At 37.6% G+C, this 17,505-nt stretch overlaps 1 protein-coding gene across 1 annotated transcript in view; it reads right to left on the minus strand.

Annotated features, from left to right (window-relative positions):
* Nucleotides 1–387: 387 nt before the first annotated feature.
* CDYL2 (chromodomain Y like 2) overlaps nucleotides 388–17,505 on the minus strand; it is a 59,563-nt gene continuing 42,445 nt past the window's right edge. The window contains exons 4-7 of the mRNA XM_005528188.3: nucleotides 12,553–12,725; nucleotides 7,827–8,037; nucleotides 6,981–7,124; nucleotides 388–4,860 (exon numbers count right to left, since the gene is read on the minus strand). Coding sequence (XP_005528245.1) covers nucleotides 4,702–4,860; nucleotides 6,981–7,124; nucleotides 7,827–8,037; nucleotides 12,553–12,725 — 687 coding nt within the window. The 3' untranslated portion in view covers nucleotides 388–4,701. The remainder of the gene's footprint in view (nucleotides 4,861–6,980; nucleotides 7,125–7,826; nucleotides 8,038–12,552; nucleotides 12,726–17,505) is intronic.

A 17,505-nucleotide genomic window follows, 5' to 3' on the forward strand; every position in this document is an offset into this window, starting at 1 on the left:
GTGGAGCTAAAATCCTTCCTGGAGCAGCTGGTTCTGGGCAGGAATACTTTAGGTGATGTACATATCAAATAGTGGAAGTGATAATGGGGTTCCTAGAACTGCTTTTGTGAGACAGTTCTTGGTGGATTTCTTGGACTTGATCAAGAAATGGTAATTAAAATGGATCATAACTGATTTCAGAGAGTTCTCAATGCAGCATCTCTTAGTGCCCTAAGGGTTTTGCCATTTGAAAAAAAAAATAAAAAAATAAAAAATCCTTTGAAAAGCCCACTGTGTGCCTGGTCCCTTTGGAAAGGCAGGAGCCTGTGAATAATATTATCATATATCATGGCTACCACTTACCACGTTTGTTCTGATTATGTAAAACTGAAAATCACTGCATTGAAATGAAGTTTCAATGTTTTTATTCAAAGCAGCTTCTCACAATGTATAAATACTGCATATTAACACACATGAAAAATACAACTTCTAAGGCACCCAGAAATGTGTCCATACACTAGTTACAGGACCATCAACAAATAAATTGTGTACAATTTGATCTAGACAGTCAATATTTGATATATCAGAAGATACAAGTCCCTCAGTACTGTACCAGTTTCAGAAAATATTTACAACACTGTGATATAGGGGTGCCTGTACCCTTATAATATTATAATATGTACTCATCATTACAAATATTAGAAACTGTTTTAGTCTGTTCCATGGCATTCTGACAAAATAACTTAAGGGCCTAATTTGCAAAGTTCTACAATTAATTATTTGTGCAAGTTCTGAAAATAAATTTACATTGACATAACTTGTGAATTTTTGGTTCTTTGCTTCATCTCAGAGGTTTGGTAATAAGCCTTACCAATAGACATGCCATCCCAGCTGAACATCACTCCTTTCCCAATAGCTCAGTGGATACATCTTTCCCCCTTACACCTGACATGGATGAGGACGCAGTGTTTGAAGCAGAAAGAGACTGTTTGATCTTCAGAACAAATGTCAAACTAGTTCAGTGGCAAAGGAACTAATGCTTCGTTAGAACAATGCAATTCTTTGGTCCTTTGTTTTTTATGGAAGGCATAACATTTTTATTCACTAAAAATCGAAATCCTGTCTGTGAGCAAGCAAGCTAGTGAATGACTTTCAGTGTAGTATTTAAAATAGCAGTAAAGAGATTTAATATGGCTTAAAACATACGGTTAATTGGGCAGACACAGATAACACATCGAGGATAGCGAGTACCCAAATGTACTATGATAAGATTGTCTATAAGTCTCTTATGTAAACTTCTTTAGTGTCTCCTAAAGAGTGCTGGCTTTAGCCAGATTTGACTTTTATAGACCCAGCCACACAAAGCCTGAGATTAAACTACCATGGTTGGGAGCACAAATGCACAGTTTATATATAACAAAGCCCATGCTGACAAGTCTACCTATGTTGTTCAAAAGAAACAACCCGTATTATCCTTTTCACAAGAAAAACTTAAGGCCCTGTACTCTGATTTGCTAACTTTCTTACAGCAATTATTTGGGGAAGTCCTTAGTGCTACATAAGCAATTATGCAGCTTTAAAGATTTCTTGTACCTAATGGTAAGGCTTATTCACAAATGCAATACATTTATAAATTATATTTAAAACTGTAAAGGCTGGCAAAATAATTAAAAAACCCAAAACCAAAAATAAAACAAACCCCAACAAAAATTGTCTGTTCATCCCTAACATTAAAAGAGCATTTCGTTCTAATGAAAAACTATTGGCACAAAACCATTATATTATAGATTAAAATAACAGTTCATAGTAGTGAAAAAGATTGCCTAAAACGCATACCCTAACCTACCACAGAAATATAAAAGTTTATATTTTGAAAATATATACTGTATTAAAGTTTGTAAGCTTATTTATTTAAACAGAAATGTACTGAAATAGTAAACTAAGCAACACTTATCTACAGCAAAAATATACATGCAGGACAACACAAAATAAATTGCTTACCTTTAATTTCTACAAATGCAAAACTGTAGATTTTTAAAGATTGTACAAAACAATTTACACAAGAATAAAATAACAAACAACAAATTGCATTTTTAATCTTAAATACTGTGAATATTAGTAAAGGTACCCAGACTAATATGTACAGTACATCTAGATATCTGAATACCTAGTAAGGATAGAAACACAAGAGAAAACTCAGATTTTGATATTTAAATACTGGAAAAGAAGCTTTCAACATTGTTATTACTCTTTTTTGACGGGAAAATAGATTCCATGAAAACTAGATTGTAACTGTATAGATATGAATAATTAAAAATGTTAACTATGGTTAGCGCTTGCTTTAATGGAAAAATAATTATAGAAAATGTATTTCAACCATTCCTTTGTCATAAAAAATGCTAAGATACAGATATCTGAAAATTCAGATGAAATGGTGCAGTTTAAAAGATCCAACAACGTAAGATTCTTCTCTTTGCAAATCTCGTTCAGAACGCATTCCTTCACATTGCTGAGCAATCTTGCTATATTTATCTACAAAAAAGTAAGCATAGTATGGAAATAAACTTCCTAATATCTTATTAACACATGATTAGGAGTTATGGCTCTCTGGACGGGAATAAAGGAAATAAAGGAAATTGAGGAATTGTGGTATTTTCCATTGGCTTTTTTCTTTTTCTGAAGGTGAATGCTGGAGGCCTGATTGTGCAAACTCGTGTGTGTGTGAGTGGTTTTCACTTGGGTGATTCCTCTTTTTCCATGTGCACCTGCCCCACCAGGGGCTCAGGGCCTCGAGCCCCCTTTGTTGTGGACAAAAGTAAGGGTTGGTATAAAACAAGTGGTGCATCCATCATTAAAAACAGTTATTGAAAGAGTTCTCTTTCAGTCATTTTAAATAAGATAAATGGTTTCAATAAGTTTCTTTTAAAAACATTTTAAACAGGCTAATTAGAAGGCAGATTCTGTCTTTTTAATGAAGGATTTCCATGAGAACTTCTGCATTTAGGGTAATGATTTCCTTAAAATTCAGTACAATTAGGGCATAAAGACAGCACTTCTAATTATTTTTGGAAAAAGAAATGTTACATTAATATGTTGAAGGTTACTGTTTACAGTAATCACCTGTTTGTTAACTTTACAAAGGCTTTGTTGAAACTCTTTATGGAAATTCTAAGAGGGAGAAAGCTGAGCAGCCTCATTTGCAGAGGTTTAATTCATAGTAAGTCATTGAGCTCAAGGATGGAGAGCAAGTGCACAAATTACAAAGCAAACAAATGTGCAAAGCTTCTGCTTCAAGAGGTTTCAATTTGGGCGTACTCTAATGGCAGGTGAAGTCTCAGAGCATGCTCCTGTCCTTTCCACACAACTGCCCATAGCAGGAAAGAACTGAGAGAGATCCAGTGTTCAGAAGTCAGTCAGTGTCACTGAACAGTACCAGGATCACATTCAGAAAGAGCAGATTGGGTTTTCCTTGTTTATTGTGGACTGCTTTTATGGATAGCCGTAAGCTCTTGTAACATGTGGTTGGGGTGGCCAGGTGGAGAGCTGGGAAAAGCAAAACAAAACCTCTGCCTCCACTGAGATCAATGCCTAGCACCTTGTATAAACTGCTGGCCCACACCCAAAGGCCTCCAGAGCAGAAATTATCTCACACCTGAGGAATCAGGCAACTAGACTAAGGCTCATAAGGATTTGCTTTTAGACTTCAGACCAAAAGGGGTGTTTAAACCTGAAAAACAGTACGATGCCACGGAACGGCACCATTCACCCTGTTGCTGATATCCGGCTACCAGGAATATAGTAAACTTAAATAAAGCATCTAGTTGGCAAGCCCTTCAGTGCTCCTCAAGAAGGCAGAAAGTGAAGAGAGACCTAAGGGGGACTCACTGTGTCAGAACCCACTTTTTTTGTCTTAACCGTGGTGAATTAATCTGTTTTCATACATTTTTTTTGTACAGTTTTACACATAGAGGAGCATGCACGTGGCTGTTTCATTTACTGCCCACAACATTCTGTGGGTTTTTTATATATTCTTTATTTTTCTACTCAGGGTGCTGCTAAAAATGTGTTTGCATTCTCATGTGATGCCTTTAATTCAGTCAAAAGGGAAATATGAAAATAAGATCTGTGATCAATAAACCGTTGAATATGAACACAAAATAAATAAGTTAAATAAATTTAACAATGAAAAAAATTCTAGTAGTTTTTGTAAACTAACTTTACATATTATACATATAAATTATCAGATTTTTTCATTAAACTGTTAGAACTTAGAAAAAAATAATTAACATATTTCTAACATATGGTTTTTGGGTCTACAAAAGGTCATGCTGACCCGGATTTTAGACTGAGCCCTCTGTGTCAGCCCAGATGTGCTGCAACAGCAAGAATAAGTTAAGAAGGACAGACAAAATAAACCCTTACAGGTGGGTGAGCCTTGCTGGGCCTCAGTGGTGCTTCTCAGCACGTGGAATGTAGAGTTGGATGTGGGTGAGCAATGTGAAAGATGCAGCCTCTGCACAGGTTACGTGCACTGAACGCCTGCCCACGTCTTGGTTACACAAAATCAAACCAGCTACAAGCAGCTGTGTAGCTCACACAGCCACAGGCATTGGGATCACGGTCACAAATTCCTCACTGATGCATTGCCTCTGCTTCTCAAACATGGTCATGTCTGACTCTGGTCACAACTGGAGCAATTTCTCTTTAAGTCAGGCCAAGATATCAGACTTCATAAATTTTGTCTTGCAAGTAGCTGAATAATGAATCCAGTCCTTTGGAAGAACTCCACAGCTGTTTTAGCATCTGACACTCTTTCTCGTTCACATCTTCAAGTCCGGATTTCAGGAAGCTCCGCACGAGACATTTGGACTCTTCCAACACCTAAAGCCAAAATATGACTCTATTTTATTTTGAATCTGAAAAATTTACTATGGATAATGGCGTGACAAGATTTTTAGAGTCCCAACTCTGTTTTACAAGCTAAGTAATTCCTTTGGGCACAGAAATTACATTTGATTTATAGCCACAACTCCCCTTGCTGGTAGTCAGCATCTTTAAGAATTGAGGTTGATGGGTTAGTGCCAGGTTTTTAAAAGAATGAGGGATTCTAAAGTACCTTAGTTTATTGAAGATCTGCCATGAAGCACAAGAAGGAGCTGAACTCCCTCATATTGAAATGAAAATGTGTGAGGGACAATATACTGGCTATCTGTTTTCTGGAAGGCGGCCTTTAAGGTTAGACATGTTGGAAACCCAAAGAAAAAAAATGGATGTCCATTATCTTTAACAATTTTCCTTCATGTATTATTTCTTTATCAGTGCAGAAATTAATACAAAAAGGCCTTTACAGGAAATCAATTTTTAAACCTATTTGCTTACATTTTTATAAAAGTGAAATATTTTGCAAAAGAATGGTGCTAAGCAAAACAAGCATCCTCTGACTGTGCTCTGAAGTTTGATTTACTTGGCACATACAACAAATCACCTGAGATCTTTGCAATAGAAAGCCCAACCTCAAGCCCTTAGTAATTGTTCCAAGTTCTGAAAGGCACAAAGTGCAGGTCTATGGTTGCTCCCATAGTTCAGCTCATTTTTCCCAGACCCATTTTTAAGCACATTGAGATTGATTCCTTTAAAATTAGTTTTTAAATACACACCACCAGTATGTATCTCACAAGGAACTCAACTGGTCAAACAAACCCAATCATAATTCCTACATTACTGATTTTCTGAGGACAGGAGATTTAATATAACTGATACAGTGTTCTGTTGGAAGGGAGATGCATTCTCTTCACTCAGCTTTGTCAGCACCTTCATGTTAAGCCCAGTTCCTACGTGTTGTGGATTTCAACTCTGCTACTGCACAGTAGTATTTGTCTTTAATTCAAGTAAATGGTGTTAATAACAAATCAAGGGGCCTGTGTATTTTTTGTGGTCTGTTTGTGACTAAGTCTTTGAAGGTTTATCTTTGTCCACAAGTCAGCACCGGCCTTCCTAAGGGGTCTTGAGAAAATTTCACTGACAGCCAAAGCAATGAGGGAAGGAAGAATTCACAGTAAAGCCCAGAGGTTTTCCCAACTCAAATAATACATGTTATATCAGCATCATCAAATAAAATTCTGCTACATTTCCAGAGAGTTTCATTCGCAATGTCTTCTGTGAGATCTAATCTACACTTTATTTAATTAAAAATCTCTTGTGCCTCTACCTCCTTTCACAGAAGATCCTTTAAATGAAACTGAAAGATGCTGAGACAGTTTCAGGCATAGGAAATATAGCAAGAAACTATAACAATTTTCACTTTAATTACTGCAGTTTTATTTCAGCCAGTATCACTTTTTTCACTGCATGTTTTTTAAACAAGGATGTGCCCAGAATAGGAGTACATCTGCCTGAAGGAAAAACCCCTAGGAAGTAAAGATAGGAAAGGATTTTCTTTCAAGTTTTGTATACACAAAAGGAAAGTTATAATACACTGTGACCAGACTGTGTTCAAATCCCTCTTGTCTGGTTCTCACCTCTCCTTCACAGCAGAGCTTAGCTGGCACTATCCCACCCTTCTGGGGTGCTGTGTAGAACATTCTGCAGCAGCAGGAACTGTGCAGGTGCAGAAAGAAGGCAGATTCAGCTGAAACTTGGTAGGCCAGGACAAAGTGAAAGGCAAATCTGTTTTCTTACAGAGGTTTCCCATGACAGTTGTAGAGCTTCAGACCGTTACACCTTCATGAAGGAAATCTGTGCTAAAATCCCCCTTCAAAATCTGGGGCAAGGAGGTACCACTCATTGAATAAATACAAATACGGTGAAAGGAAATACCCCCCACCCCTTGTCCCTGAAAAATGAGAAACTCCATGAGCTCACTGATCCCTATCCAGGTTTTCTGATGTCAGCCTTCTTTCACAGGAATGGTTGTGGAAACTGAGGTCCCATGTGTAAGAAGCCTTGGGAGCAAACCTTACCTCTGTCAAATGTCATTTAATGAGGGAGTTTGGATTTCTTACCACTGCACTGCAGGATGCCATTTCTTTCACTCGTAGCATCACTTCTTGGCTAAATGTTGTTGGCCAAAATACTTGTGACACCAGTCCTCTGCTGCAGGCTTCCTGTGCTGTCAGCTTTCTCCCACAGAACAACATTTCATTTGCCTGTGAAACCAAAAGATTCTGGTAATCTGGGGTTATAATTCCCTTAAAATTTTTCTCATACTTGCCTGCTATTTTTACGATTAAATTACAAATGTTCTTCTGTATCTTTCCATACTGCAAAATACTTTAAAAGGAGTTTCAGTAGCTATTTAAGGATTGTGCAGGTGGCCAGAGCACAGCATGGGTTTAATTTAAGAGAAATGTGCTGGCATGCATGGTGAATCTGTATTGCTGATCTTACAAGAGTAACTGTCAGAGATACTGTGTCGAGAGTCATGGAACCCAGTAGGAAATATTTGTGGGGCAAATTCTGATTTATTATACTGGTAAAAGCTAAGCAATCTTACTGGAATCATTGTGGATTATCTTTAAAGAGCAGAGAGCTGTATCTGGCTGTAATACTGCCCACTCCTAACTTAATGCAGACAGCAACTCTGCAAGGTTATTCTGCTAATGTAGTTCTTCACTTTTCTACCATGATGTTGACAATCTTTGCTTTTTCAATCTTTCTTGTGTATAGCAGGTGCTGTATATTGAGCTCCGAGGTTATTCTTTGATAAGAAGTTGGGAGTGATTAGATGAACTTTCCACAGATTTAATTTCCATTAAAGACAATTAAGAAAATGGTTTACTTTTTAAAGAGAGAAAGAAGATCAGGAATTTATGAAAGGTTCTTCAGCAATTTGAGGTGGAAAACCTTACCAGTGCGACACCCAGAATTTGTGGGAATGTGTATGATGAGCAGCCAGCTGGAGTGAGTCGGATTGTTGCATAAGGTGTCTGAAACCAAGCCTTCTCACTTGCCCAAACGATATCACAGAGTGGTAAAATAGAAGCTCCTAACCCCAGAGCTGGGCCGTTGATAGCAACCACAATTGGCTTCTTAAATTGAATAAAAGCTTTTACAAAATCCCTAAAATAAAAAAAAAAAAGAAAGATCTTGAATACAAAAGTAACTCATAAATACCCAAGTTTAAAGTACTTAATCTGAAAGCAAATTAGAACCACAGAAGAACACAATTAATGCCCAGTTTTATGAAGTCAGAACTGCAAGGTATTTTCTAGTTTGCACATGGAAAAGTTTGCTTATTTTTAGTTATTTAATCTTTCTGGGTAACTGGGTTATTGCATAGTTTTGTGTATGTTGTATTAAGTGGATTGCACTGAGTGTTGTACTTTTTGCAGAAAGGTTTGGTTTGGTTTAGTTTTACTTCTGGACCAGTAACTCCTGAGTCTGTACACACAACACTCCTTGGTTTGCTCCACAGTGGCTGGGATGGACCTGGTTTGGCTACTGATGAAATATTATAGTCTGAATATTTATTTTTTTTGGAAAGTTCTCTTAAGATCCTGTATCAAAGGTTGCTGCAAGTCCCATCAGTGGACTGGGAGATTGTCAATGTTTATGGCATACCAGCAGAAAGAACAAGATGTTCAAAGGGGAGTCAGAGAGAGAAATGTTAGAACAGGACAAGTGATCCTCAGTTGGGTCTTCATTGCAAAAGTCTTCAGCAAAGCCGTTGCAAAGCAGATGCCCTTGCCTGACTACCCCAGTAATGTGATGAGAAATAACAGGGAAGTTAAATTTCATCAGATTCATTTGTGTGAATGAGCTAGAATATGTTAAATTCTGTGCAATGAGGAGATCTTTTAAATAAGTTACCTACCAGCAACTGTGGAAAGACATCTGTTGAATGGAACAGCCTTTACGCCAATTAGGAAAAGGCAAGAGTGTAATTGTGGGCAAATTATGGGCTCCAGCAGCTCGGTGCACAGCAGGTATATGGAGGCAAATGGGATGCTCAGTTACGTTAGAAAAAAGACATGGATAAATCAAATTCCAAGCAAAAGAGGAAATTGAGATTCTGTCCCTGCACTGGGTATTTATTAGGTCCAGAGTCCATCTTTGCTGACAGATTTTAGGAAAGAACTTTTGTCAAATGTGCCCTTTGATGAGTTGCTGCTCTCCCACTGAGGTCACAAGGATGTAGGCCTCTGTACCTGAACACAGGTGGGTCTTGCAGGTTAGAGGGCCCATGTGGCAACTGGGCTGAAGTGTGGGGGCACTGGCTATATTTTAAATGATGACAGAATCTGAGATGACCTAGCATTAAATTTTCTATTAATACATTCTGGTTTTCAAGTCCTCTAGTAAGGAGTTAATTTTTGACCATGGGAAAATAGAGAATTGATGCACCTCTGTTCACCAGCAGTAAACCAGGAGATCACTGTCAAGACAAAGAGAGTGAAATAAGGAACATTATTTTTGTCTCTTCAAGACCACCTTTGTCTAGAGGAGAGCAGGGTTGAGAGTTGTGATTCGTTTTCATTGCAGGAATAATGCTGTTCCCTTATCTCATTATTTCTTTGTTTGTTTATGACTGAGTAGTGACTGTGGATCACTGCACCTTATTAATTCCAGAATTTTGAGAACCTCAGTAGGTATGTAAGCCTTCCAGACAGGACTACAGTTGGGAATAGCGATGTGATGAATGATAGGTAAAGAGAAAGCAAACTAAGGATAAATGGTGGCAGTAAATCTGAGGACCATGTAGAAGCAGATAAAACCAGTGTTGTGGAGAAAAGCGGGAATCACAGTGATAAATGGGACTGGAAGTGAATACGGAAAAGCAATTAGGGATGTGGAGAGGAAACAGATAATGTGGAGGAAGAACAAAGCAGAACACATTAATGGAGGGGAAGGGTTGAAAGAAAGTTGAAGGAAGTCTATGAGTGAGCAAGGAAGGGAGGACCTGGAGAGAGTGGAACATAACATTGAGAAGGCACAGCAAGCCTCTGACACGAGGGAAGAATGGGGAGCACAGAGGATGGTAAAATGGATGGGTGTGGAACATGCTACCTATAGGATGGAGTGGAAGGCTACAATATTGGGAGATGATGAGTGGGACAAATGCCTGCCTTTGGTCTCCAGAAGCTGAAGTGACCAGCACTCCATTTGTTTCCTGTTTGGTACGTTGTTTCAGTTTCATCTCTGTACCCTGAACCTGTCATGTTTCCTTGTCTCCAAACCATAAGTTCGCACAGGGAGTTTCTGGGTTACAGGATCCTTGTTTCAATTCAAAGCAGTCTTTGAAAAGGATTTCAGATTATAGCTGTTGTTGCTCAGTAGATCCAGATGCTCAAAGATAGGAAGAAGTGTCTGCAGAAGGCTTCTGGATTTGCTAGAGCATATCTATGAGGCTGACCATTGAATACAAGCTGGGAAGCCCAGACACCTCTGCACTGTTTCAGGCTCTTGCTGCTGGTCAAGGCTTGTAGGTAAATCCAGGGCTGTAAATAAGCTGAGCAAGTAAATTTCTTCTGATTTCTTCTGAGCACACCCAGAAAGTTGTGGCTCAGGTCCCAGCGCTGCCCAGCTGATGGTGTGAGCCCAGTGGTAGGAATGCCTTCCAGGGAGTGTCAATCCCAGGGCTCTGCAGGCCATGCTGTGCAGCCTGTTGGCCCTTTCCCTGCTCTGGAAGGGCGTGTGGATGGTGGCAGCTCAGACTGGTGGGTCTGGGATAGATCTGGGATGGATCTGGGATGGATCTGGGATGGCACTGTGAGCAGTGCCTGCAGAGGAGCTGCCATGCCACACATCCGTTCCTTGCCAGCCCCGGTGACTGAGGACACAACACCAATGAATGGAGCATTCATGGGAGAGAAGACTCAACAGGGACTGAAACTTCAGCTGTAACGTGTGACTGGTATAGGAGAGCCACACTTTGGAAAGTGGAAACACATGGTAACTAAGATTTCATTTTCACTTTGATGCTAGTCTAACTTGATGTAGAGCAGTGGAGGCAGAGATCCGTGGATGTATTTTAGGACATCCAAACCACTGAAAAAAGCAATGGACATTTTTTCTTCTCTTATTACAGTTTATTTTCCATGAGCTGAGTCCTTTGTTCACAGAAAGCACAGAGAGTGCTAAATGGAAAACGTAGGGTATTGTTTCCAGAAGTACAATAAAAATCTATTTTCAGTGGGCTGGAAGCGGACATTCTTGACAAGGAGCAGTACATTGTACCAATACTTCAAGAGTGTTCTGTGAGTCCAAGGCTGGAAAAACTGAGTATCACAGTCTGGCTTATACTTGTTTAAATGTTGGATTGATAAGTATACCTGTATATTAGATGTGTGCAAATAAATGTGAACTTATATAACAATACCTAACTGCAATTTTTACAAGAATAATACTAAATTTGTATCTTTTGGTGGGCGGTGAGAGTGCCTGTGTTTTCAAACAAGACTAGTGATTTTCTTCCCTCACTTATTTTTTTGGTTCCACATTGTTAGAAACCTCTCACATTTAAAAAATAAACTTAGGCTGTGTCCTTCAAAGGGTTTCTCTTTCCAAAAATATCACTCCATGATATTAGAGTATAGTTAGGGTCTTATAAACAGATTGTAACTTATTACATTTAAGAAGTATCTTTTAAAGTCTTTCAAAATAATTGCTACTTTGAGAATTTAAGAAGTTTTTAACCTGGAATCCAAACTGATCTGCAGTTGTTGTAACCAAGATAATTGATTTTTAATGTACTTTGTGTAATAGCTAAACCTGATCTTATGTTATGTTAATAAATCCCAAGTACAGATATCTTGTAAAAAAATTCTTTAATATTCCTTCACACAATTGCTGCGTAATGTTTTAAAGCTATCAGAAGCATATTTATTTGTAGAAAATGGGGGGTGGGAAAGGGACCAAATTGTGTCCTGGTACAGACTGGTGAAATACCATTGGCTTTAGAGGAATAATGTTGATTTATACTGGAAGATATCTACCTTGTGGATAATGGAATATTTGGTGATGTGTTGTGCAGATTGATTTGCAGACTGCATGTCATAAACCCTGGAATTCTATTAAGGTGATGTGATATATATATATAAGGAAAGTCACATTTTAGTTACAAAAATAAAACTACATTTACATATATATTAAGTAATTTAAATTTAAGAAGAAGAGTGGAGACCCTTCTAGTAAGGTTCTGAAATACAGTGGCAGACTGCTATTTCAACAGAATATGAGTAAGCCATGGATTCCCATTTGGACTGAAATTAATTAAAATGATGAACATTAAAACAAGTAAAAGATCTGCCTTTCAAGAACCACTTTAGAACATGAAGCAATACTGAATTTGGAAAAAACAACAAAAAAGTTGTATTTGAATTTGGAGGAATGATTCGAAATATTAAATACAGAGAATTAGAATAAAATTAATCCCTATGGATATTAGCACTGGAAGAAATGTGCTTTCTTTTCTAATACAGAAAGGTCCAAGTTTCTTTTTACTAAACAAATTTGCAGGACTATAATTAGAATGCAATCAACATTTAAATATACAACATTTTTGGACCTGATAAATATCTTTATAATCACACACTGCATTTCATAATTTAGAGATCATAGGTAAGCTTGGGTCACCTTATAGCTTCTGCAATCCTAGTGCTTTCCTTTCTTCTGTCATTGGATAACCTGCCAATTAAATATGAGTAATCTAGGCCACTACAGAATACACTTCCCACTGCGCTGAGAAGTAAGAGTTTACTGTCATCAGCTGATGCATTGCACAATGCTCTCCGAACTTCCTTCATGATCTGTGGATAAAGAAAAGTAAACAATTCGACATGCATGCCGTGGCAATATCATTTCCCTACTTTTACAAACCTTATTGATTTTGAGAGTCTTAAATTTTGGGCACTATTAATAGTTACATCAATTATATATATCATTTTAATATAGAATGATATTAGAATCATTAGAATGATAACACTGAGAGTTTGCAAAATATTTTATATTTGGCAGTGCTTTGTTGATGTTTTACTAATTCAAAGAGGTTTTAGGACTTGGCGGTTCTTTGGTCTATGGGAAATTCTACCCAGATTATGTTATTTGACTGCAATTTAATAATTTCAAATATCACTTTTTTATATTCATTGTGTACATCACTGTATCCTCGGGAACATGTTTATCACAGCAAAAGCTTATTAATAACCTCAACAGCTTGAAAGGAAAAATTTGTAAACCCCAATTTTCAGTTCTTCAACTACTTTAGTTTATATGACTTCAACCAGAGCAAAGCAGGACAAGAGGACATCATATATATCAATATGACAAATATATTATTCATTTTTCTGTAGTCAGTGACATTTTTACAGTTTACAAAAGTTAAATCATAAAAGTCCCTTAAAAAAGAGACATTTTGACTTTGATTTACAACTGGATCAAGCTATTAATTGCACAATAAATCAAACCTAATCAAAATCTGTATAGAATTGAGCTGCTGGTATTGTAGGAAAATGGCCTTTCACCTGAGCAGAGAATTGTTTCCTAATGATTTTTAAAAGGAAGTAGTATTTCATGAATGTCTGATGGCTAACTTCTTGTTTGGTCACAGCTGGGCGTGGTTTGTGAGCTGTAACTCATTTCAGCCCCCTCTCCTCTATAATGTGCTCCTCACTGCAAATAATGTGCTCCTCACTGCAAGGGCCCTGATTTCATCTAGTGTGACACCTCCTATCCTTAATCATACCCATGTGTCAAAGTATTTCCTATAGACATGGTCCTGCTGCCTCAAATTTTTCGCTTTTGCACCGAATGATTTGCTGCTGGTGTAAATTTAGGTAAGAGAGAGCTAAATGTGGCTGAGGATTTAAATAGTTTCCATTTCAGAGAAACCTAAGATTTTTAGCCTGTGATTATTTCTGTTCACTACTTTCTGTTACCAAAACTTCTTTAGATCTCTGAAGTGCCTTAAGAAATGTCCCTGAACACTGAAGTTTTGTCGATGCCACCCCCTAGGTAGCCTTTTAATAGAAAACCTATGGATTGTGCTGCTTTCCCTACGGGTTTGTGGGAAGGTGAGTATTACTGGCTGCTGGGACTGAGCATGAGAGAGCAGGTGGTGAACTTTTAGATGCTTCACTTTTACAAGAGCACTTCAGAACGCCTGTAATACTGAGTGTATGACAGTGGGTGGAAGTGAAGTAATTAAAAGCTGCAGAATTTGGAAGTGTATTTGAAATTCTTATGCAGGTACAAAAATGTCATCAGCGATTTTAAGAGCACTGTTTATTCTGAGACTCTCAGAGGCCGTCTCAGCCCTCAGCTGGGAGAAACACAGCAACACTACACATATAATGGGGAAACAAAGGGGAAAAACCCCTGAAACCTCTGTTCAGTGTTAAAGGAGAAACTTTAGTATGTGGTAGATATTAAAATTATAAAAAAAAAGTATTTTGGTTTTCCTAGTTCCATGTGAATGCAATGTTGTCCTCTTAATTCACTGTAAAAGATCTCACAGTCTGCTCTTTCTTAGGGTGAATGTATAAATAATATTAGGGAATACCAGTCAAACATTTTTCTGCCCAGTGAGGAATGTTGCATTAAGTTTGATGCCATGATACCCATTCAGCAAGTTTATTATTCCCCTTCCTCCAGTGGTATTTGCCTAAGTGCCACCTTTTTGCTGTTACCAGTGCTCTCCTTCACACACATCATTGATGATACAAACCTGCCTGTTTTTTATCTCTCCCCTCACTCATCTGGATGACTAAAGCCATCTAAAACCCATCCAAATTTTGGTACAGAGGTTACTTTTCTTGTAAGAAAAAACAGTATTTTGCCATCACTGTTTTTTCAGTACTGTGGGAGAGGATGACATTTAGTCTGTAATCAGGAATCAATTTCTCAGAAATGGTTAAAAGTGGGAAGACTTTGGTTACTATCTTTGAGCAGAAGGGGAAATTTAGTTCCCCTGCTCCACATGTTTCTATCAAAAGAAACCAGGAAACCATTAAGTATCAGTATTTCCAGGCTCCAAAAGGTATGCTTTTTTCTAAAGAGCCTTAAGTTTGTCATTAACTTTATCATCCAAAGGTGCTTGGAGGCTTATTGGAATCCAGCAATGCCAGCCAAGTCAGTGCTCACTCCCTTGGTCAGGAACCTTGCCATGATTCCTTTGCAGCCCAAAATTCCCTGGGTCCCTTTGTCACTCAGCCTGGTTATGGGCACTGCTGCTCGTGCTGCCTCTGGAGCCTTTCCCCTTGGGTTATCTGGGGATGAGCATTTCTATCCAACTATTTCAATGATTACAGGGAAGCTACAAACAGGAAAATAAAGATAAAGGAGCTGGTTTGTCTGCAGGGCTGCAGAACTGTGTATTGAACTGTACAATTGTAAAATAAATATAATTTTAGTTCAGAATTGCTCTCTGTTTTTAAGGACAAATTTGTGTTTAATGTGGATTGAATTCAGTTCTCAAATACAGAGATACAATCTCTCTTTAGTTACATTTCTTTGTCAGATTCCATATTCTTTTTCTTTCTTCCATAGTCCTTAAACCTTTCCCCATCTTGCTAAAACTATGGCGTTTGCCCAATTAAATTTTATTTTCTCTAGTGGACCAGATCTAATACTACTATTTCCAGAGCTCCTTAGCAATATTCTCCAGATCTGCGCTTTTATTAATTAGCTTTTTTATGGCCTTTCATGTAATTTTCATTTGTGGGGACAGTATTTCTATTTGAATGCATTTGATAAAATTTCTGAGGGAGTATTTACAGAGCAGTATGGGCCAGTTATTTAAATTATGATAGTTGACTGGATTGTAAATTTGGACCAGACCTAGTGCTTCACTTACTGTTTTACTGAAACCCAAATATATAATAAAATTATCACCTTCTCAGAAGTTGCTTATATTTTTAATCCTGTCAAGTAAATAATCTCATTAGTTCTTGAACAGGATATCTTATATTGCAAAATAAACACGAACCAGTTAAAGACTTCATTAAACTTCCAAAAGCTTATTTTAATGCCTTTTGCTGGATGTAGGAAATTTCCAAAGGCATTTGATGCCCTTTGCTTTCCATCTTGCTTACAGTCTGGGAAAATCAAAGAGCTGGGAATTTATCACCGTAATTACACAAAGTATCTTGAACAGAAGTCTCTTGTTCACGTAAATAGAAGCACTAGTTAAAAAAGTCAACTACCCAAAATCTCTGAGGACTCACTGTGATATTCTTAAAGGTAATTATTCTGTAAATATTACCTTAAACCCAAATTTTAAAGCTATTCTGTTGTTCTTAGAACCTCTTCCCCACTTGTGCCTTTTTACATAGATAAACTTTGTGTTACTGATTCCCTGTCCTTTCTGTTTGGCACCCAAAGGACTCAGGAACCTCTAAAGCTGCAGGCACAAGCACTGGACCAAACCCACAATTTAATTTTGTGTAGAGAGCAGAACTACAGAGAACAGAAAACTTGTACCTGCCTCTTTTTTATTATTTTCAGGTTAGGAAAAGTGAAGGCAAACCAGTGCTCCTAAATGCACCTGGCAGAACTTTAAACCCTGTTATTCACATTTGAAATTTGAAACCCAATTCTTGTGTATGAGAAGGTGCTTGAGGTAGTTCTGTCACTCTTCAATGGAAGCACTGGCTGTTTAGAGAATGTTTCACTTTTAATTCAGGGGAATATGAACTCCTAGCTCTGTTAATAATGTTAAATGAGAAGAGCAGATGGGACCACTTAGTCTGAAACAGAATCTGGATCCTTGAGATGCGCTGAGTTTTAAGAGCAGCAGCATCACTGGAAGAAGAGCTTCAGGAGCAGCAAAAGTCCCACAAGAAAAAATTCCCTAATGGAATTAATAATGAAATATTTCACAAATATATTTAAAAAACAAATCTTAAAAGTAGCAAGCTTAAGCTACTGAAATAAGAACAAGCCCTGCTGTTTCATGACACTGTCTTGGAAGTTTTATAAGCTCTTGTAAAAAAATAAGAAAGAATTTCTATAGTACCCTGAACATTTTTGTAGAAAAAACTCAATTACTAAAGAGGCACTGAGCCAACTTCAATCAGTGCAAAGGCTGCTGGAAAGAGCATTGGCACATTTCATGCTAAAATCACCTGCACAAACGGGGTTACCAGCAACAGAGGATGAAGAGTCAGGAAGACTTCTCTAGACTTATATTTTTTTTTGGTATAAATAAGTTCTTTGCTATTTTAATTAAATTGACATAAATAGCAGGGGCCAATGGTTGAACACAACTATTAAATTTCATTTGAAGATTCTTATAAAGCACAAAGGGAAGCAGAGCTGTTGAGGGGTGAGAGGGATTTTGTATAGGCTTAAGTTTAAAAGTGTAAAATGATTGCTTGCAGTGCACACCTTTTTTTCTTTAACGTACATGTCCGGGTATAACCAGGCCACTATTTAAGCACATCAAATAGACCTGCTCTGAATAAATGATTCATTTGCTATTTGGCAAACATAATTTACTGAATGTCTAATAAATCCTGAAGTTCTTCACACAAAATGAAACACACTTTCTTCATTTTGTAGGTGTTGTGTGTTCATACTTTGCATTCACTG

The sequence above is a fragment of the Pseudopodoces humilis genome, chromosome 14 (assembly GCF_049639895.1).
Source record: "Pseudopodoces humilis isolate 2021_Gansu_Grassland_sample_001 chromosome 14, ASM4963989v1, whole genome shotgun sequence".
Taxonomy (NCBI): Eukaryota; Metazoa; Chordata; class Aves; order Passeriformes; family Paridae; genus Pseudopodoces; species Pseudopodoces humilis.